Source organism: Pezoporus flaviventris, unplaced genomic scaffold, assembly GCF_033815535.1.
Source record: "Pezoporus flaviventris isolate CSIRO_AGI_PZ_B2104156 unplaced genomic scaffold, CSIRO_AGI_Pfla_v1 ptg000001l, whole genome shotgun sequence".
NCBI classification, from domain to species: Eukaryota; Metazoa; Chordata; class Aves; order Psittaciformes; family Psittacidae; genus Pezoporus; species Pezoporus flaviventris.
Window position 1 is genome coordinate 11,693,356 of NW_026892549.1, and position 24,347 is coordinate 11,717,702.

General features: G+C 34.4%; 1 protein-coding gene across 1 annotated transcript in view; it reads right to left on the minus strand.

The window, feature by feature from the left end:
• LRP1B (LDL receptor related protein 1B) overlaps positions 1–24,347 on the minus strand; it is a 794,792-nt gene that overhangs the window by 32,742 nt on the left and 737,703 nt on the right. The window contains exons 76-82 of the mRNA XM_061444942.1: positions 24,062–24,303; positions 18,035–18,258; positions 17,668–17,774; positions 14,272–14,388; positions 11,715–11,888; positions 11,109–11,234; positions 3,070–3,234 (exon numbers count right to left, since the gene is read on the minus strand). Of these exons, the coding sequence (XP_061300926.1) occupies positions 3,070–3,234; positions 11,109–11,234; positions 11,715–11,888; positions 14,272–14,388; positions 17,668–17,774; positions 18,035–18,258; positions 24,062–24,303 (1,155 nt within the window). The remainder of the gene's footprint in view (positions 1–3,069; positions 3,235–11,108; positions 11,235–11,714; positions 11,889–14,271; positions 14,389–17,667; positions 17,775–18,034; positions 18,259–24,061; positions 24,304–24,347) is intronic.

Genomic DNA, 24,347 nt, shown 5'->3' on the forward strand with positions numbered 1-24,347 from the left:
GAAAAAAAAAGGAAAAAAAGAAAAAAAGACATAAAATAGGCAAAACAGGCACAACCTGATTGCACAGCTTAACATAACAGTTTGATGAGCCTATTTATAATAGATCAAAAGCTTTTGGAGGATCTGGTTGTGAGCACTGTAGTACAGAAAGTGGTATGTGCTGATACCGTTCTACAACAAGTAAGGAAAAACTGAGCAATTGCTGGTAATAGAGAAACTTTTTATTCCTACATGTAGCGATGTGGATGAATAAAGTAGCATACATTAATGACTCTCATATGAACCTGACAAAGCAGAGCAACTATGCCTTGAAGCCTGAGACAACACGAAGGATGTGCGTGAATGACTGCTGCTCTGCTTTGGATTTCACACCCTCAGTCCAAACTGCGAAAGATTTGCACAGCCCTTGCAGCTAAACATGTACTCACTGAATGCAGTAAGTGAATGACATGCTTTGCACAGTGCTGTATTTGACTGGAAAGAGGAAATAGTTGTTGCTGAGAAATTCAGCTTTGTTGACTTAATTACAACTTTCAATGCTTTTGGGAAGTCCAGTTTAGCTTCCTTCTGTAAGATTTATAATGGTCTTAGTACATCATGGATTAGATTAAACTAGGATAAGGGGACATCTCACTTACATGCTAGTTTACTTCAGTAACACACTATTTATGGCCTGATATAGATAAGAAATACAGTCTAATAAGAAATACAGATTTCTTCTTAATAGAATATTTACAGGGTCCAAGAGCAAGGCATGCAAGGAAGATGAGATGTGGATCAATTTGAAAATTTTATCTGGAATGCTGGATGGATTCACATTGATTTAGAAAGATATCCAGTCATTTTCCACAGCTCCAGCACATGAAAGTTATGGCAAAAGCTTCAAGGCATGGTTACCTTCAAGAGTTGGAAACAGCAGATAGGAAATCTGGCTATTTTGAAACACGAGTTTTAAAAATTTGATGAAACTAGGAAAGAGCACAGCAGAAGCATATTTCTATCTGCAAGTATGAGTAAGAGTCATCAGAACCAGTTCTGTGTTACTCTTAGTTCATAATGGCTTGGCACACTTTGGCCATATGTGGTACAGTAACCTTTAGTTGCAGTCAAAGGTTTGTATTCCCAAAAATCACAACTGAACAATGAAACGTGGACTATGGAAATACCCATACTGGCTCTCCTGCTGTGTTTTTGGTGCAGGCACATTATCCTGCCTAAAACCAGCAGAAGTAAGGCTAATGGCTGCATCTCCAGACCCTCTGTAGCAGCTAGGCCATTATTAACTATTTAGAAGGAACAGTGAAAAAAACTACTACACTACTTATTTCAGCAAGGCTGAGAGATTTCAGAGCCTGGATTTAGCAGGAAAATAAAAAATAAAAATATCCAGGTGATAGCACAGCTGTGTAAGCAAGGCAACTGCTAGCTGCCTGGTAAAGAAAAAAATGAGCTGCTGGAAGTGAGTGAACCCTATGGCTAATGCCAGGAGAAAAGGATTACATAAACCCCTGGGGTCTCTGCAGGATTCAGAATGGAGCTAAATTCTAGGAGTTAAGTTATTAATTTTATGAAGCCTTTTAACCCCACAACAGAATCAATTAAGTGCCAGACATATAAAGATGTGGGAGTAAACATCCTCTCTTCACATGACAAGGAAGTTCTGCAAGTCATTTAAGTCATCCAGGACTTACTTTCATACAATTGCATGTCCTCACTAAGCATGCATTGATTTCACTTACTGACAAAAATCTCTGCTCATCATTTGTGTCAATAGCTCCATCAGCTGCTAGAATCACTTTCAAGTATAATTAATGAACTTCAATACAAGTAATTTTCATTTTCTAATATTGAGTTATTGTTACTGATGTCAACTATGAACATTATTAACCCTCAAATAATCAGAACTGAAAAATCCTTTTTGGCATACAACAGGTTATTAGATTTGCATTCACTTAGATTTTTGCCACCACATCTCAATAAATGAGGTTCCAGAGAAGGCAGCAAGTGAAGCAAAACTACTAAATTACATAAGCTAAAGTTAATTAGTAAGCAGTGATGAGGAAAATATTTAAGATCTAAGCTCCCTCTGTCACAGAGGCTAAGAAACATAACTCTTCCTTACAGGGAGCTCTCTCCGTGCTAAACAGTTACAAATTCCTCTTTTAAAAGTTAGGTGTTTGTACTTTTCTGTCAGAGATCAGTGTTGATCACTTCATCGCACAGGGCAAAAATGATTCACACCATATTCAGCAGCTGACAGGCTTCTGAGAAGAGACTAGGCAGCAAACTCTGATTCAGGTCTTCTAATTTGAATCAATATTTAAACATTCCTTGGATCAGAAAACAGAATTTATCTCCTCCTTTCTCACAGAATTACTAAATTTTAGACTACTTCTTATCACACTTTCCCTCTCTAGCCGAAACACTGATTGCATTATACATGCTACAACAGCTTATGTATTAGGAACAAAGATCAACTGTCAAATACCCACTTTTTGACAGCTAGGATAATCTCCCTGAAGACAAGAGATGCATTTTTAAATTCTTTCAGGAAAACAAAAGATCTGAGTTCTGATCAACCAAATCTCCCTGAGAATTAGACGAGTAAAATGCCTATTCCACAAATTCCAGTGAGACGAAGATAAAAGATTGAGGTCACACAACTCTGTAATTTAAGGAAATATCCCTGTGTATGCACAAAACAGTTTAGAGAGAGAACTGAGATAAAGAGAAAACGAGATGTGTGGGATTGTTCCAGACATAGTTTGACTGGATCTCATGTTTTACAATTCCATTACTACACTGCAAGGTTTGCATCTTTATACTGAATGCTTACTTATATGCTCCCCTTCTGGAACGCAGCTTAATTCGTCTAAAACACCAAGACACACAAATGAAAAGTACTAATGATTATGAAGTACATATACGGTCTATACTGCTATTTCGCACATGGTTTAAGTACAAGCAAGTAAGTTACAGGGAGAAAAAATATCACAAACAAGGAACAAATTTAAACATTTTAATTAAGGCAAATATAATAGTAAGATACAGCTGCTCAGAAATATTTACCTAGGAGAGAGGCTCCACAGGTTCCTCCATTCTGGCAGTAATTGTAGCAATGATTAATTTCACACTTTTCACCAGAGTAACTTGGCCAGCAGTGACATCGGGGATCCCCCTTCTCATTTATAATACACTTTCCTCCATTTTCACAGGTTAATTTACAGCTATCATCTGCAGCAAGAACACATACATAGAGGTTTTTTCAACAATCCAATTTCATGTAATGGGCAAAACAGAACCTTGCATCTTAAATGATCTCCATCAATGGAGCTGGGGGAATCACTCTTCAAAATGGAGAAAGTAAACTATCACTTCTGTTTCTACTGTGCTACAAAAAAATTATACACTTAGGAGACCATAAGCACTGGAAAGGCTTTCAAGAGCTACAGGCAGTGGGGGCTGCGCTACCTTGTACAGCATGGCTGGGAGCTTGCACCCTACCAAAGTGGGAGCCTCTGCATGGTAGTTATGCTTCACTGAATCATGGAATAGTTTGGGTTGGAAGGAACCTTAAAGATCATTCAGTTCCAACTCCCCCCCCCCCCCCCCCTTCTGGTTTGAAGATGTCATTCTTAGTTAAAGAAATGAAAAAATGAATCTCCCAAGTCATTTTCTGGTGACCTCACCCTTTTCCTATTTTATTTTTTTTGATCCCTCCTACAGTGTCTCTATTAAGTAACACCCTTCTTAACTAAACCCTATCCAAAATATATAAAAAAAATATATTCAGCCTTTAAACCCTCCTCAAAAATATAGTTCCATACTAACTTCTTGCTTCTAAATTATATTTTCTGATTATTTTTCTCATATTGCTCAGTCAGCAAAATCACTGAGATGCTTTGCATTCACCGAGTGTTTACAACAGCAGTGCCACTGTTTTAGCTGTGAGGTGTGAGGTATGAGGTGACACAAATTCTGAGTAGGCCAGATTCAATCTTTCTATGAAACTATTTTGCAGTTAGAATTGTGCCTGTCTTGGAAACACTTTGAAAAGTAAATCTCTACTCATTTCAGTGAACAAGATATAAAATCATTCAATGACACCAATAAGACATTAATTATACACTAGCACATACAAAATGCTCAAACATCCAAATAACTGTAATCCTAAGGAAATAAACAAGCATCTTTGCAGCCCGAAACATATTTTTGGCAATAAGACCTTTCATTTTTCACACAGCAAAACAAATCCTGCAAAGCCAGACTGCTTCCTAAATAATTCAGCATTTGAGCATACATGGCTTTCCACAAAAGGGGTACCGCAAACACTAAGAACTCTTCAGTAATATATCCACCAGCTGCAGATGTTTTGCTGAATTACCATTTTAGTTAATTGGCTAATTGAAAAGAGCCAAGGCTCCCATTTGTCCCATACTTGTTGAGCTCTAACATTGACTGACACAGGCACACCAAATCATTGTTCTTTAAAGAAATGCATTGTTTTGTAAATGCAAAATTTAGGAACATCAGATATAATTTCTCTTTCTTGCCTCCATTGACAGCCAGCTCCAAGATGCAGACATGTAACCTGGGATCAAACCTATTTAAAAACCTCTGGGAAGTGGTCATCATTGCTCAGGGAACTGCACCTCTCTTAAGCTGAAACTAAACAAGAAATCTAAAATTTCTTGGGGGGACTGAGTGGCACATGACTATTTAGGTTGTTTTACAATGAAAAAATGAAATACTGTATGTGTTTAATTTTTTGATATCTACCCTGCATATATACTTGTGCTGTAACAAAGCTACTTTATATTTGGGAGTTTGAGGATGCCTCCATGTTTTATTTATTTGAGTGGTTCATTAAATCCTTTGATGTTCCATGAGCCATTCTTCAGTTACTCATTATAGAAGTTGTTTAAATAGATTATGTAGCACATCTTATTGGAGAGAAGGTTTATTTTTGTTTTACTTATCTGTTTTACTTATCATTAGTCATAGAGCAGAACCTGGTAAAGATGGGATAAATCATACTGAAGTATTGACAAGTGCACATTTTTATGAACCTTTCTGATAGCACATCAAAAACGTGGTATTTCTTCTCTAGATCAATTCTGCAAAATTAATATATGAAATTAAAAAGAAGAAATTATGACATGATGACATGCTATGACTTCAAGAGAAAAACAGAGTAATCAAAAAGCATATTTAGAACTATAAAACATGAACCACAAACTTGAAAGTTACCCTAACCATACCAAGAAATATATGCTTTCATATTTTCAGGAAAATATACTGAGACAAAAAATAACCCACAGTAGCAATTTTCTAATCAAATTGACTTTTAAAGATTGGGACACTCAGGTCACACTTTTAAAATGCAATATATGTGATAACTTAACATAATGTTCAACTGAGAAGGTTCCTGAAAAAAACATTAAATGTTTGTAATATTTTCTGTCATCATAAGATTATTAAAAATTATCTTTCATTTTGTTCTCTGTAAAACATATTAAATTCAAGAGTTTCAACACAAATCTAATGTGAAATAGAGAAAAGTTACTACAACAATTTTGGACTCTAAATAAGCTAAGAAGGAGGATTGAAAGATTTAATAGACAAGCCAGTTTTAAAATACTACGGTAAACTTTTAACAATATAGGGGTTTTAATGCTGCTGCTTTGTTGCCTGAAGGTAAATACAATCTTGCTGATTCACATCAACTAAGTACAAAAAAAGGATCAGATTCTTTTGTATGGGAGACACGAGCAGAGTGGTTCCATAGGAAGAATAATAATACAGGAGAAAACCACAGAAGAATTGATACAAAAAGGTGAATACTCTTAATGCAAATTACTGAATAAAGGCCTCTCCAAGAAGAGCTCGGAACATCTCTACTAAGTACCCAATCTTGGAACAAAATTTAAAAATAAATAAATTGAGAAAGTTTCAATCTGGAGTCAATTCAATACTGCTTTGAGCTTGCTGGAACTTGGACTCAAAGACCCCTCAGCTACTCTTCCTTTCTGAAATTACAGCAGTAAATCACTTCACTTGTTATCCCACTCCTAGTCTATTCGATCTAGTCTCCTAGTCTACTCCTAGCTATTTGATAGCACTAACATGAAAGGAAAGATAGGGCATAGGTCATGTATTCTCTCCTACCCTGGCTATGTGGTCTTCAGCTGCCTTGATTTGCCTATTTAGATCTTAATATATCTTGAATAAAGACTCAAATAGCTTTGATTTGCAGTTTTTCTTCTTGATATGACTGTTTGACACAATCATTAATGGACTTCTGCTCCACCTCTGACTCCTTCCTTTATGTGAAGGTAAAGGGAAATCTTACACAGAATGCCTCTCTGTGTAACTCTACTGTGTTTTTTTTATTTCACTCATTCAATTTTTTGATATTCCATTCCTATCCCTCCAATCATACAAGCACACATCTCTTGTTGGTATTTCTGTAACAACCCTTTCTTTCTTGAGAAAAATAATTCTTACATTTTGATACTTTTTTCACTTTGAAATATCCACTGATTTCTGGTCTAGGCAGTTAAATGGAGAGATGACATTACAGAGTACAAGGATTGTGAACTACATTCTTTGGGACAAGATCAGTTTCCCTTCCAACAGTGGAAAATACTCAACTCATGGGGCATAAACACATTTGTTCTTGCCTATGCCTCAGACTAGGGTGTAGGTCATTCTTCCAAATGCAGAGGTCTAATGTTACATTAAGGTTGCATAAACGTTCCGGTCCCTCCAGGTGAGGGCCTTACTATCTGCCAGTTTTCCATATGCTGATATTTGTTAGAACAATGTGTAATCCCAAATTTTGCCTGAAAGCTGTAAGATCGTCTTCTTTGTTCTCCCTTCAGATTTATTTTCTTTTTAAACTGTTTGCTTTACAAAGATAAATGGAAGAGAAGAGCTAAGTAAAGGATGCACAGTGAGAAAAACTAACCAACACCTGCTGCAATGTAACCCATTTTCTTCTGTTCTGGGAAATATCAGTCCCAACGGTAACCCTTTTGTAAATACAGAAGATACTGCTGTAAACAAAAGTTTTTTCCCAACCCAGAAGCAGATTTCTGCGTGAAGGCTGTTCTATTTCATGTCTAAAGACTGAAAGCAGGACAAAACCCAAGAAGATAGCATCGATTGAACTGCCATAGCTTCTGCTAGTACAGCTCCCTGAGGCAGACTTTGTGGGTGAAAAAGAAGGTACACAAGGATTAACCTCTACATACCCAGCTAAAGCACCTGGTCTGCCATCTAAGTGTGAGTGGGCAAGTCCCCATAGAAATGTGCTGTAGGAAACACCATGATAAATTAAATGTTTCTTCTCTTTTCGTAAGCAACATCAGATCTGGAATTTTTCTCAGGCTTTTCATTCAGCCAAGAGAGCACAAATATTCCCTCTTAAAATGAAAGTGATAAACATGCAGCTCTGGAATATGGAACTCATCAAAGTGTTCATTACTTTTGCTCACTCAGCTGTGGCACACACTGTCTTCCTCCAGCACATGTCTATTTTCATCCTCTTGGTACGTTTTGAAGTTCATTGCGTTACAGACAATTAGATGCAATAAACCTATCAGATGCAAATCCAGTGGTCTCTCTTAGGAAAATTAGGTGGTACTCTATCCATTTGAAAACTAAAAGGTATCTTCTAAACTGAGAAAGTCAGGGGCTGCTGTAGTCAATAAATAAAACACAAATGAACTATGCTTTGTCAATCATAATCATCTAAGGAGAAATGAGATGTAAGTTTATCTAAGAACACATAGGAACTTGCTTTAATTTTATTATAAAATCATTCTGAATGATACAACATGCATGTTGTGATAAGTCTTGCTTGAAAAAGCCAAATCAAACCCAAAAGCTGTTTCTCAGCAGTTGCGTGAAATGCTGGTGAAACAGATGTAGAAGCAATCTGAACTGAGTCTTACAGAAAGCCCCTGAGGATTCAATATTTAGAATTCCTCATCTAGGACTTATGAAGAAAAATCAACTCAATGAATCAAGCCGGTAGTACTATTTTATGCAGAATTTCAAGACTTAGCTCAGTATTCTTTCTTTAACTGCCACCTCACCCCGACCCCCCCAACAATCCAATGAACAAGACTGAGTAATTTTGTGGGATACAGTCTAAAGAAAAAGAGCAAGACTGGGATTACCTCCCAGTCACCAACCTTAAGGTAAACAGAGTAATAAGAAATTATAAGAAGCATGCAAGGTGTCTTTACAATAGTCATGCCAAAACTGACCAAAACGAAGAATGTCATAATAATGTTGCAAACAATCATTAGTTGCTTGAAGGCATTTTTCAAAAGGATAGAGACATATGCATTGTCAAAAGAGAATCTTCAAACATAGACTTTCCTGGGGGCACTACTGAAGATGAATGGGAAGTGGAGATGGATGTCCCATTTTGACTCTGTCAAGTCATGGAAATCTACTACTAGCTTCCTTACTGCATTTTAAGACCCAAACTATTTAAAAGACACTAAAAAGTTCAATATACTACTGTTCAATATACTACTGTTGACTATTGTAACTTGAATTATATATCATTCAGAAAGTACAATTTAGTCACACTAGTTCTTGATATCCACAATTACTACTCATTTGTGACATTAAAAATCTTCTTTCATAACTTGAAATAGCTACCGTGCAAATATGAAACAACCAGTACAGCTCACTACTATTGCTAAATGAATGATGTCCACTGAGACAGAGTTAAAAACTTTGAGTTTTCAGATGTGTAAATTAGTGGTAGTATGTTTTTGAACTCATAACATACAACATATGTAAATTACTGTAACCTATCTAGTATACCAATACTGGATTATGATAAACTCACTTACAAAGCCAAATTAATATATCAGTTAAAAAGTGTTTCACAGATCCTCATGTCTCAAATAATAAAAAATTCTGGATTTCATTCTTTTAGACACAAACCAGACAACAACCAAAATCAACAGGAATATTTAAATTGACTTTGAATCAGTATTTTACTGCAGGCAAACAAAAAACCCACCTATATAAACTCCCTTTGGATTGTAAGGTAACTCTTCTACAATATACAGGTTTTGACAGCCACGTAAGGCAGGAGTTGCTGGTTTTGGTTACTGACATCCATTAACTGTGCCAAAAATGCTCTGAGACAATGAAGGCAATATAATGCTAGATTAAAACAAGCTGAATGAATATGGCTTGGAATATTTAATATATATTTTCTAGCATTTCCTAAGAAATTTTTGTAAGATTTTTTTTTTTTTTTAATTGTCCCATATTGCATAAACTCCTAAAGGAAAAGAACTTGGATTAGAACTTGACTTGTCTTTTGCTTGCAGGCTATTAGCAACCTACTTGAAATATAATTGCAATCAGAAAACTAAGAAACACTATTTCAGCAGCCGTTTAAACAAGTATAACAGTTGTGGGACAATACTGAAATTTAGCAATACATTAAAAATGCTTCTCTAGGCATTTTCTGTCTATCCATAAAAATTTATAACCCATAGTGAAAATAATTTAAAAGCTTCTTCAAATCTTTAATAGAAACATAATTTCCTCAAAACTATACAATGACGTATTCCTTTGCCCCACTAGTAAAACTGTAGCATTACTGAAATGATGGGTTCAAATCATCACCAATCACCAGTGAAAAACAATATTCTTTTATGTCCTTTCTTCAACACCAAAGTAGTAACTATAGGCCATTTGAAATATTTTTAGGTGGTATTGTATCAGCAGAAAATCTTGACAAGAATTCATCTCAGATGAACCAAGAGTTGACATATGGAGGGGCTCCCAGGCAGGTTGTTCTTTGAAGACAAAATACTGAGACTGATTTGTCTCAAGAGTTAGAAACCTTGTTAGAAACGTATACTAATGTTTTCTATTACATCTACTTCAGTAGCATCACTTCTACCCTAACAGTGGAAACTGTTGTAAACCAGCTGTAAACTACTTTATATACTTGTATAACTATTACATATATGTGCATTGATAGGTATTCAGTGAAGAGTGCACAGTAATAAGGCTTTATTTCCTCTATTTTTGATAGCATGGTGTAGTACGTATAAAAGTTGGGTTAGTACTGTAAATACATTCCATACAATGTACATCTACATAAGCAAAAACCATTAACTGTTTGTTCTCTAGTACAATTTTCCTAGTCTAGTTTTACTCTCTAAAATATTCTTAAATATCTTTAGAAGAAGGAATGCTGCTGGACAGGATAGTTTTATTTCATTAATACTACATCATAAACCACTAAGATTTAAAGACTAGGCAGTATAAATAGGTGAGATTTCCTCCAAAGAATAATGACATTTCAGGTAAATTAAATTAATTGCTAAATTGAGCATTTTTAATACTGAGGATCTCATAAAAAAATGTATTACTTATACTTCTAAGCCTGGAATTAAATATTAGAAAAACATCCTACTACATTCTGACTTCTCATACACGTAAGAAATCCTACTCTATGATTTCTAGAACCTTTTAAAAGTCAAGCGCACTAAGAATCCTTTCCACCAGTCTGACCACCTTAGGTTTGGCCTCAGAGTGGAATAGTTTTAGACTATTTAATAATCTCTTTGGAAAAGAAGATTCCTCCTCACCCCCTCTGTGTGCCATCGAATTTAGCAAGAACTTAGTAAGTTTTTTACAAAGAAGTCTGCTTTCACATGTCTTGATATTAGTCATTATAAATGTTATTGAAAGATACAATGTTAGATAAAAGTCTTTCAGGGTTTTTTTTTTTCCTTTTTTGCCAGTTACGTCAAAGTCGTCATTATTATTTCCTATGTTGCTGTTATTGTATTTTGACTATTGCTGCAGTCTAAGCAGAGGTGTTTCTTGATGATCTTTAAGGTTATTTTTTTTCTTCTGAATGGCTAATGTGTAATTTGGAATCCAAAACACTTCAGAGTTTTACAAATTTATTTTGATCCACATATATTCATATTCCCTTTTAAATATCATCTTGTATCAGATAACTCTTGACTTGCTGACAGCCTAGTCTTTTGCAGTGAGAAAAAGTGACCATTTGTTTATTTTTTGGTTCTCACACACTTTCCAATACCTACCTAAGAGGCTCTGATCAATGCATGTTCCATTCACCAGTGATTTTCCTTCTGGACAAGCACACGTTGCACCAGAAGGGTTGAGTAAACAAATGAATTCACATGTAAGGTCCAAGCATGGATTTGGCACTGTTTAAAAACACAAAATATTAAAAATACTTATGTTTCTTTTAGAATTACACTGTGTTCTAAAAGTAGGAAAAAATAAATAATCAGATTCAGACAGTCTGATACACTTCTAGTTACCAGGATATCAAGAGCCTGAAGTCAGGAAGCACACTCATTTAACTGGCAGTGCAAGACTCAACCAGGACAGAATTCATTCCAGTAACAAAAAATTTATTGGTAATAAGTAATAAAAAAAGCTCATCTGATTGTGGCTAGAGGCACTTGTATTCAGCAAATATTTGTCCAATGTCCTTTCAAATGAGAGAAAATACATCAAAAAATCTAAATCAAAATTACATAAAAAAATATGACTAAATCTATTTCCACTTTGTACAATCAGGTTCTGTTTCATATTTATACAACTTAGTTACTTCCTCCTCCTCCCACCTCCCCAAGGTGAACTTGTTCAATATTGAGTTTAAATTAATTATGCTTACTCACAGTCCATTTGTTTGTAGCGGTGAAAAATCAAGGCACTTTTTGCTTTATCAACATCCACACTTAGATATTCTACAAGGCTCCTGCCAAATTTGTGTACTCGAAATGCACCATTTTTAGGACCTGCTCCATATATGTAATCTTCAAAAATGTCAATTCTATGTGGATGCAGTAAACCTTAAATAAAAATGAATAATAAATACAAATATATATTCAAATGTAAACAATTGGGTTTAATAATAACAACTTCAATTGCATTACTGCAGTTACCACCCAAAAGACATCATTATTCAGACAGCTTGTTTTGTACCCACAGAGATTGCCTTTAAAAAAAAGTCTGCTTATAAGAAACACTTCTCATACTACAAGTGAAATCTAAAGCTTTGCATTAGCTTTCTACACAATTCAGCTTCAGAAACCAGTTGATTATTGAAAAGCAGGGAAAATCTCCAGTAAAAACTAGCTAATGAGAATGTACACTTGAACTAGAAATATGCGTGGAAGAAACAGATTATTTTGCTGTACATAAAAGAAACTATTCTGATAAAACATTTCTTAAGCTCCTTCTTACTGTATTTCAAAGTTTAGCTTTCATGCTATGCTTATTTTAATTCATAATGATTGTAAATTAATGCAAAATAAAATGTTAAGACTCTACCAGTTCCTCATTTTTAAGAGCTACAAGCATCAATTAGACTACATAGCTGGATTTGCCATGCACAACTGGCTGTGGAAATTCAGTTTACCCACATAGCAAGGCAATAGCTGCTGACTAAAACCTCTTTGCCAGAGACGTATCTTTTCTCTACTTGAAGCTATAAAGTAACAGAATCTATCATTCCCTGGGATACCTTGTTTCTACTGTTATCCCCATTTACTGTAAAAACGGTTTTATATTTCACTTGTATTTATTCCGATTAAATTATCAGCCTTTATTTGTTCCTATTGTTTTCCACTTATCAGTACTTGATACTCAATGACAAAATATTTATGAATTCTAGTTCATTATTTTATGCTTGTTTAATCAAATGGGTTGCAGTATTTAGTCTCTTTGCTACGCAAGGTCTAATCTCTCCCAATTTTCCTTCTGTCCTGTTTCTCTATTTTTTCCATAGTTACTACAAATGTCAACAGAAGACTTTGCTTATTTAGCCTGTATTTCAGTATTAAATGCTAGGTATGGAAGCAGCAAAGGCTCTACATTCCACTTTCCCTTTTATAAACCCCAAATTTGCTGTGTTTGGCAGCCCTTCATGCTATAAAAATAATAATAAAAAAAAAACCAACAAACCCAAAACCCCTTTCATGCTATAAAATATTTTGAAAGTCATCAACTTAAATGCCTTCTATTCGGTAGCACTGCTGCATGGTTGTTTTGTTTTTTTTTTTCTCTCTTGAAGAATAACCTCCCATTTATTCTTAAAATAAAAATAACTACTGACACACATTAAAACACAAACCTAGGATACTCTGTCAATCTTTGTACCAGCCACAAACACTGAACATGAGTATGAAATGCGTGTTTTGTGACAGACTACAGCCAAGCCACAATGAAATACTATAACCAAAGGAAGTGCAAGCAAAGTCATGAGGAGGAGTTACTCTCTTCTACAATCTCTTGTCAGGCATCTGTACAGAATGGCTCAGTGTTACAGAAGGTTTTAGTCAGATCCCTGCAGCCAAAGTGATCCTTCTTGAGATGACTACTTCTCTGTATATTGATTCAAGTGTGAAATAAAACGGTATTAAACTGGAGTAAGATGATTTAAATCTCATCCTGCTCAGTCTGGATTATGGCAGATTTTTTCCTAGTGAAAAATTCCCCTGGTGAATTCCAGATGTTTAGTTAACAGACTCAGTAGCATTAAATGTAATATCATCCTGATTAAACTCTGTACCAACTGCCCACAATCAATCCTCATAAAAAAGTCTGCTTTCAAATTCATTATTTTTTAGTATTTCCTCTTTCAAAGCAAATTTCATAAATTATTATATATATTATCAAATTTTTGAAAAGTCAACATGCAATTCTATAAAAAACAAAGTTTGCTTAACCAGAATCTCTTTTCTTATGAAAAGAACTTTCCTCATTCACATTCTGTTAGCAGAATTCTCTGATTACTTACTGACCTGAAAGCCAAACCCATTATTTTTCCCAGAACTTATTCAGGTCCACTTTCTATAAACTATACAAGTCCTGCACAACGCAGACAGCTCTAATTTCTAGCTAATCAAAGTGCTTCTCTTGCTATATAAGTCCAAGTGAAGCCAAGTTTAAATATTAATCACAATGTTATTTGATAATACCTAAAATATCAGATTAGATAACAAACTTTTCACTTATCACTGAATCTTTGTTCCCTTGAAGTAAATTTGTGACATTATTTTAAAGCTAAAATTATCCTACCATACATATCTGATTAGATAATATCTGAAGTATTATCTAACAAAGCAATGAATATTACTTAATCACTGCTTTTTGTTTATAGTTTCTCTGAAGAGTGAAATTTCATCAAAATAAAATAAAATAGAAATCATGCTATATAAAAGCTATCTGTACCTTGTTTAGTGCTCACAGACACAACTGAATCAGAACCATCAAAAAGAACGCTGCCAATAACAGATAATTCAAAATCAGCCCAAAACAAACGCTGACTGAACTGATCAACTGCAAGACCTACAAAGAAAAGAAAGTACAGATCAGTATATAAAACCTGAAAAGCAAATAATATTTTTCTACAACTGTACATTTTTATGCTGTTCATATTCTTACAAACACAAAATATGGTGACAATGAAAAGACATGACTGGAAACTAAGAACAATAAAATTTAACACCTGCTGCTTTATCCTTCCCTTTGAGCCAACTGCTGTTTTTCACTTTCTTTAAATTACTCTTCCAAGGTCAGTACCTTTTCAGACCCATCATCCTCAGGTGGTAGAGATATATACAAGGTGAAAATTAAACACAGACTCTAATCTGGTAATTTGCTCTACCAACAAAAAAAAAAAAATCTATTACAACAATAGATTACTAAGCAGTAGCACCATTTTGACCTAGTAGTAGCACCAGTTTGACTGTGTTAATAGCAAGTCATTCAGATTTCATAGAGCTTTCCTAACCTATCCCGTTTCCACGAGTATATAATTGCGGGGTTTCTAATAATCAATACTTCACAAGCAGTAATTAGTATGGAATTAAAAATCAAACTATTTTAATTACATTAATGCTGCAAGACTTAAACAGCAGTGTTGACAGATGTATATATTCACATATATATGAAAAGAAAGCACAAGGGTGATAGAGCTCAAATGAGAATAGCAGATAATGTGACTAACTAGCCTCCAGACAGTAACTAAACAGTTAAATCAAGCAGTCCATGTTTCATAGCAGATGATTACAAGATTAATATGCCATTTTAGGTCAACTCAAAAGTTTCAGCCTGAAAAAATACTGTTTCCATAAAATAATTTAATTCTGAGCTTTTGAAGTCATAGTGCATTTTTAATAAGAATGGGAAAAAGTATCTTTCTTTCTGTTTATGTAAGTAGGTAAGTCAGAAAACCTACATCAAAAGAAATTATACATAATAGCAAAAATATTTCTCTTAAGGTCATAAATTAATCAGCCACAGAGAGATGACGTACAGACCAGTGAAATATGCTTACATTTGCAACTCCATTAAAAAAAAAAAACACAACAACAAAAAAACACCCTCTTTAAAAGAAACACTGGTATTCAGGCGTACATAAGAATAATTTCTGGTAAAAGATAAACACAAGGTGTCAACTCTGTGTGATACATGGTACCGATAAAGGAAAGTATTTTAGAAGCAGTCCCTATGCTCCAGCTTTGAATTATTCTTTTCCTTTCAATAAGAATATTTAAATCTCAAATAGCAAATAAGTAACATTCTCAATGCATCTTTCACAGTGTCAGAGATAACATAATGTAAAAAGTATCTATATTTTGTTTTTTATGTATAGCAGTCCTATGATAGCTGTTATAATGTAAATCCTGTGAAATCAAGCCCAAATGCTCAAACTCTCACACTCTCTTACTTGAAATAGGAAAGACATATTTAGTAGTACATTTAAGAGCAGTGGGACACAGCATTTAGTAAAATCTTAAACTTCATCTAAACAACAGTAATAAAGTCTCATCTGGGAGGAAATATTAAAGGCTTTGGCTCTTTCACTGCATTCAGTTTACAAAGACCACTGACCTGTGTGAAATACAAGAAAAAAAAAAAACAAAAACTCCATAAATGTCTGCTTTCTACCACAAAGAAACAGAAGAAAACCACAGAATTATGCCACAATTGTGTTTTCAGGCAGAAGGGTTAGGAAAATGCAATACTGTGGCGAGGTGTTTCTGAAATTCCCTCTTTGCAAAGACTGCTCACTTTTGGTAACTCTGCTAATTTTCTTTATCTTCATTTTGTTCATCCTTGCAAGGAGGTAGAGGTCTGGTTAAATGTTTAAACGAAATTTTGCTATGTAAAATATATGAAAGAAAATTCTTTGAAGAAAAGTTTTGCATTTCTGCTTCTGGTAAGGTAAGAAGTAAATACTTGCATTTTCAGGCAAGGTTGATTACCTACAAAATTTAGTAAATTCACTAATTCAACATTGATAGCCAAAAAAAACCCCTAAAAAACAAGAAAGGTGGGGGGCAAATGTTCAAATGCCTTTTTGTGTTCACGAAAAGTGATGGCTGGCTCTGTAGGACATAACCTTGCAATAAACTAAACTAAGAAACAAAAACAACAATCCCACCAATTAGAACCAAATCTCATGATCTGATATGTTCAGAATGTTTTATATAAAAACTTCAGCAAAAAATATGTAATAACTCTGATCATCATAAATTTCTGTTGCCTTTCTATTTGAATAATCAGAAGTGTCTAAATTTACTATTACATATTTTTTTTATTATTATTACTGTTGTGCTACTTACTTACCTAAGGAGCATAAGTTTTTTATCCTCAAAGCTTTTCTTATCACATATGTAATTCCTTAAATTCCTATATTTCAATCTAATCCTGTCAATAATCCCCTTTAAGGGATGAGGATAAATTTACATACACAACACCTTAAGCCCACCTTACCATGGAGCTTGACCAATGTTAAAATATTATTACTTGTTGCTGTGACAGTGGCAGTTTCTGAGACACTGAGATATTCATACAGCATCCTCCTGAAAGAAGCCTATGTTTCAAAACATATGCGTGCTGAAGTTGGAAAACCTCTAATTTGCAATGCAGTAACACATTATCATTGTAAGCCTGAAGAGACATCAAATACTGCATGAGAAAACAGGTCAGGACCAAATCAGTCACAGTTTCAAGGCAGGATGCTGCTATTTAAAAGAGAGGTATTTTGTTCTGGATTTATCATTTCCTTTGTCGTATAAATTACTTTTATCCTGCCAATGAAGTCTTAATTCACGAGATCTCAACATGCATTGTCAAGCTTCAAAATAATTTGGTACAACACGGAGATAACTGAGTTGTTGCTTCTGTGAACACCTAAACCTTGTTTTATACCATTTTGCAGTGTATTCAGGAAAGTAACTAGAATAGGCTGTGAGATTTCAAATACTTTCTTAAAAAACGTGCCTCACCACTAACTGGTGTTCCTTTAACTGATTTCGCTTGTTCAGTGTTATTGAAGAAATCATATTTTAACTGATTATATGTAGTCCTTTGGTTTCCCTTTGTAAAATCATCACATTAAACTTTGTATGAAAGTTCAAGTCATATTGAGGTGTATCATTTGAAAACAGAGGTAAGAATTTGATTAGTAACTGCCTATGAATAACCAGAATACATATTTTTAAAAGTTTTGGGTTGTTTTTTTTTTTTTTTCTTTTTTACAGAGACACTGGAATTCAGCCAACAAATCTACACGTTAGGAAGTGCCACGTAATTTGGAAAAATGGATAACCTGTATACCTGTAGGTCTTTGCAAATTCTTTTGAACCAATATCCTTCTCAGAGTACCATCCATAGATGATTCCTCTATGTGAGAGCGATCTCCAATAACTGTCCAGTACATCATCCTGAAAGTATTAAACATGAAAAATAAGCAGGATGCTTATGGAGAACCTCAAAACACTTCACTGATACTAAATTAATATGAGCCTTTAAAACTACCTGAAAGATGGCAGAGAACTGATCCTGATTTACATCAGGTAAATTGAGCAGAAAAGTTAAGTAAATGACTTGAAAAAGTTTAGACATTTGTAGACATAATTTTATTTGTCTTACTCTGCAGTTTTGTTTGAATTGCCAAAAGAAAGTAATGTTGACACATACATACCCCTTTTTAGGATTTACAGCAATTGCATATGGTTCTCCTGCCATGCTTGTAAGGAGTCTTGTACAGTTTGGCCCATTCAATTGACCTACGTTGATGGAGTATCTCAGACTAGTCCAATGAGTTGTATAATAGCTGAACCAATGCATTCTGGAATGATCAGTCCAGTAAATATTTCCAGCAATCCAGTCAACAGCAATACCCCTGGGTCTTTTGAATTCTGGACACTAAAAGGAGGAGATGTTTAAGTTAGATTTATGGAAATGATCTTTCATAGCAGCTGCAAAGTTACACATTTATGTAACTTTTTACAGTTAAGTAACTTTTACCTTTAATGTGGTGAAATATCTTAAAATGCTGTATTGGAAATACGTAAATTCTATCTGTAGGAGATAAGCTCTAAGTGATCTGCTGACAGTTCTATTCAATGCAGAAAAACAAGTTACTGTTTTAAAACAGCTGCCTTGAGTCTAAGGCTACCTACATTAAGAAAAAGGCACTTAGGCATGAACTATTTGAACTACAGATAATGAAGCCAAATAAATTTTACACACTGTAGCTCAAAAGTAAAGGAAAATCAAGAATTGAGGTTCTACAGCTATTATACTCCAAGCAGAACTATGCTATAATGTCCCATCCCAAAGCCTTAAGTAAAAATGGTGCTTGAGACCATCCTGAGGTACAGCTGCTCACAGTGTGCCAAGGATAAATAAACCCACTGCATTTAGAAAACCACAGTGAAGTACCCCTGTATTCTGACCAATACTAGTATGCAGTTATAAGGATCTTTTTACTTGTTTCTCTTCCTTGCTGCTAACTGTTCCCATGTTCCACCACTGATTGAAACTAGTTAGTGCAATATTCAGCTTCACATGTAAAAGAGGCTTGACTGATTGTAACTTCAAAATTATAAACTGTGGTATCTCTGTCTTTATCCCCAAAAAATGTTCCTATAGATAGAAGTTCATATTGCAAATAGGAAATATATATAAATAGTTTCTCAAGTCTGGTCAAATTCCTGCAGAGGAGTAAAATCTGTAAAACAGGACTACCTAACTATTTCTAACAAGAATGCAGAATAACAAAAAATTCAAGACCCGCATGAACTAAATACATATGCAATTGTTTGCCTGTTTAACTAGAATGACATCAAGTTAAATTATGAGCAAAAATGCCTATTACTTGGCAAATGCAGTAATGGAATGCTACTAAGTTATGTTACTAAAAATCAGGGAAGAAATCCTAAATAACTTGTTTTCCTCAGGTGCCAGAGTTCTCTAATACTGCAAGATATTTGTACATTATTTTAATCATAATGCAAAAGTTCATTCTCTAGGTGAAATAATAGAACTGCAAAGGTGAATTTAGATACTCCATTGTTCATAAACCTTTATTCTGCAAAAATGTCACAGAATGCATACTCTAAAGACGTACAGAACCCTGACTTTCTGTTTAGATGAGTATTAAAGAACCAAAAGCAATCACTGCATTTACAAAACAGTATTTTTTTATAAACAGGGTCATAGTCACTTTTTAATCAAAATAATTCTTTGTTATGATATTTGTAGCATATGGTTTCAGAGATACCACAAACATTTTTTTTTTTTTTACATTATCCAAGCAACATTCATGTAAAGGACAAGATATCGAAAAATGTAGGTATTTGCAGATAAGCACAATTGTATTTTTAATCCAAACTCCTTTTAATTCTGGGTAATATTCAGGCACTTGGGTCAAGAAGCCTCTCATACCTGGAGACTAAAAAGGTTAATGACACTGGCCTACAAGGAGGAACCAAACGTTACTCTAAAAGGAAAGCAGCTATCACGGATAGCACAGTCCCTTGTCCTTCTGTGGACTGTTAAAGAACCACTGTTGACAGTACAACTACATTTTCTGGTATCAGGTAAGGACATGATGGGAGTTACCGTACAGTGAGAGACAGTTCCCCAAAAACTGGTCTACAAGCAAATAAGAAAAAGGAATGTCCTAAAAAGATTCCAGAACAAGCTTGAGTTGCTTATTAACACTGACCCTTTTTCATTCTTCTCAACAATACAGAAGTGAAATTCCAGTAATACTGCAGTGCATATTAAAGATCAAATGAGCAAGGATATAACCAGAACGGTAAAGGAGCCATCTGGTGTAAGACACAAAAAAAGAGAATAAAAACCACTAGCTGATGCTATGGCTGTGTAATTCTCAGTTGTGTTCATTAAATTTCATCCTAGCTACATCATATTTCTGATGTGTTATGCATCTTCTCATACTGTCTAGGAAAATTACTTACTGTAAATGAGCTTTTACCTAATGGCTTATTTGGATTATGCTAATTTTGAAGAATGAATTTGTATATAGAACACGGATGAAAATACATGAACAAAATCACATTATTATTTTCTACAGTTATTTTAGCCCACTTTGATGCTGAATAAAATGCACTATAACTTATTAGAAAAATAAGGGTTTGAAGCCTAATTGCCTTTTACAGTATGGTATATTATAGTCTAACTAAAAACTGTGTCAGCCTGATGACTTTTGATCAGAATTGCTACCTATTGTAAAACCTGTTTTAAAGATAAAGAATTTAGAAAAAAAAAGGAAAAAAAGAAAAAGAAAAAAGGATTATTATAATGAAACAAAAGAGGAAAGTAAAAAAAAGAAAAAAAAAGGCTTGAAATTGAGAACCATGCAGATGTAACAGTAGATTACAGAAGTATTTTCCACCCCGAAAGCTGACTTTGAATGAAGAAAATATGTCACACATGCAGCAGGAACCCATCATCTTGATGCTTAGCATTTTAACACAGTAAGACTAAATTACAAATGTAATTTATACCATAAGCAGGTGTTAAGCAATATTTTGTCTATTTACATTATTGACATTTTTGGTATGGCATTGCTCTGGAAAAGGAAACTAATGATTTTTTGTTGCTTAAAATAGCCTCATTAAAAAAAATGCATTATCTAATGACATATTATTAGAACGATAGAAAAAAAAAAAAAACAGAAACAATAATACTGGAAAACTTAGAGGCTTTTACTTGCTGAAAGAGAAAATTTTCCTCAAGAGATGAGCAGCCCAATAGATGCAATGGTTCATCAAACCATCATTTTTATTACATTAGTAGGATCATTTTAAAATCCCAACCAGCTGATTCTAGAAAGAGATGGTTTCCTAAGTACATAAAATTAATCCATATGGAGCTATAGCTTTAAGATAAAACCACAAATTAGTGATATTTAGAGAAAGCAGTCTAGAAATTGTTTCCATTCACAGAGATGCACTGAATTTCACTGAGCCCTGGGACAAATGTGAATATGCATGTGAATATATCAAAGGAGTGGTTAAGGGTCCTTGTTAAGCTCTCCAAACACTGGGACTGAAGGAAGCTGCTAACACATTGACTGGATACATTACAAACCTACGTTTTTCTTCCTACTATATGGTACAATTATTTTAAAGCTCAGCTTTATGTCCTTTTCCACGAAAAACAGCACTTGAGTTCAAATGGCAAGGCACTCTGTTTTGAATATTCACGTCAGGTAACTTATATATCTCTTCCAAGGATTATTCCAGTAAACAGCTTCACTAGTTATCAGCAATTCATTTATACCGTCTTAACTCAATTAGAATGCATTCCTCTTCTGCCTCTGTCAATAAACTCTGAAGAGTTTATATTTACTATTTCCTTTAATACTTCTAATTTGTACGAAGCTTAAACCCTTTTTTGCAGAAAAATACAAGAGATACTTAAAGCTATTCTTTGAGGAAGGCTCTTGATATGCTAATTCCATGGAGCAATTTCAGTTGAGATGGATTTTTGCATTAATGTAATTACCTGAGAATGCAGGTGACTTTGCTCAAGTTTGCTGTCCTGATTTACATATCAAAGTGTAGATATAAAAGTTATAATGTAATCTTTGAAAAGTTATCCATTAAAAAACTTGGGTTAAAAGTAAGGAATTCTCAAGCTTTTCAAAACCAAATCTAAGTGACTGTATTAAAGCAACACTATAAAACTAATTAACCCACTGATCGGTTATATATATAAGGTAATAATATTTGAGTATGAATTAGAGAACGCTGAGAAAATATCCTGAATAGTTTAACACAATGAGAAATAAATACTTCACAAATATAAATGAAATCTATCAAAGACATATTCAGATACAGGCTATGCATTTTCCACACACAGATTTGTAAAAAAGGTTTGCATGGCTTGGATCAAGAACCTTCATGAGCAACTACCTGCACTGACAAAGGAAAAATAGTTTATAATGAAAATCATATTTTTTCCAATAATTTTGAATTAAGAGGAAGTGACTAGAAAGTATTCTTGCATAATACTGAAACAGGGATATAAAAAGCAGAAAGTATTTCAGTACTTCAGAAAAATAACAGGAATTCAAACAACATTTTATTATTTTAAACAGGGAGACATTGTCACATCCTTATCCTTGCAGAAGGCATCTGCATATTAACCAAAAAGAAAAGAAATAAATAACAATCCCCCCCCCCCCACTTTAATTTCACAAGACTTTACAAGTTCATTGCTTTCTAATAATGAACTTGACAGAGATGTGTCTATCAGGATTTCCTAAGCACAGGTACATTTCAGTGAGAAAAGTCACAGTAAACTTCAATACATACTAAAGAATCCTTCCCCAAAACTCAAACGACATACCTGACCTAGTTAGGGTTGGAAAGGACCTTAAGATCATCAAGTTCCAACCCTCCTGCCATGGACAGGGACACCACACCAAACCACGTCACTCAAGGCTCTGTCCGACCCGGCCTTGAACACCACCAGGGATGGAGCATTCACAACTTCCTCAGGCAACCCAGTCCAGTGCCCCACTTTCTACTTTAGATTTACTTCCATATACTTTCTACCAATAAAACCTGGACCATCTTGTGCTAGGCAGGCGGAAGTGTTGTTTTTTAACCTGTCTTCCCATACATATGCCATCACAGACACAAGGTATCCTCAGTCCATTGCTGTCTACATTCTCAGTTTTTTTTGCCGTGCTGGCATTGAAGGTCAGGAATGTCAGCTGTTTGCAAAGGAAATACCTCTGGATGAAAAGTACTTAGAAGTGGTTTCAGGTGTGTAAGAGTTGAATGATAGATGGAAGCTTAGTCTACTGTTGCTACTGCTGTTTATTCTGCTGGGTATATAAAAGTATTCATGTGATGTAAGGTCATCACTGCTACCTCACTGCTACCTCTCCTTAATTTAAGGAAACAGCAGAAAGGTGATATTTCTAACCTGATTTATTACTGGCCAAGAAAAAACTAAAACTCTCCTATGCCACCACATCTAAGTAAAAAAAAAACCCTGAATTTACAGCATTATAGAAACATGAATTTAAAGATTGTTCACATTATTATCTTCACTACACACAGTAACACTTCCTTGAGAATTTTGTAGAAATATATTAGACAAAATGACTATCAGCCTGCATCTATTTTCAAGTAAAGACCACTTGAAAATACCCTAGGTTATAAAACCCCTAATTTCTGTTGTAAAGTGCAAAATTACATCAATGTTTATTGAAAAAAGATACTATACAGTTCAACATATAAACGAATAAATACATGTTGTTATAATTTTTATATGTTTGACAGATCTTTGTTAATATTATTGTTTATATGGTCACTATAGAAACCAAGCTTGCCTTTGGCCTATCTACATTTTCTGTCTTCCAAGCATTTTGCAACTCATGCCTTTCTTTAAATCATGTGTTGCTTACATACATCTATAATATCATCTCTTGATGGTATAACCTTTCCAAGCTTCTCACATACTAGTTATTTCTCTGTAGAAAGCTTTTTTAAATACTACAGTTGTGTTCTCTTAGAGATCCAAGTCTGTCAGTCTTGAATGGAAATGCCTTAGAAGACATATACACTATTTGAATAAAATTGTTTTCAGGTAGACATTTTAATGAGCACATATTATAGACAATTAGAAAAGGAAAATGTAATAAATTTGTATTACGTAATCTTTGATTTTGATCACTTACTATCAAGCCGCTGTTACTTTGCCTTCTCTCCTGGTCTTGAAGTTTTCTGTAGAAAATCCCTCCTGGATTAAACTGAGTACTCCAAACAATCATGTCCCCTTGAAAATATGCATCTATTCCAGTTATCCTTGAATTATGTTCAATATGCAATATTTGCTGACGAACATCACTGTAGTTGAATGGATATGCAAAACCCACGATGTCAGTGTCATTAGCAACATAGAGAACTTGATCTTCAGAGCCTAGGGATTATTGTAATGAAACAAAAATAACGTAACTATCAAGC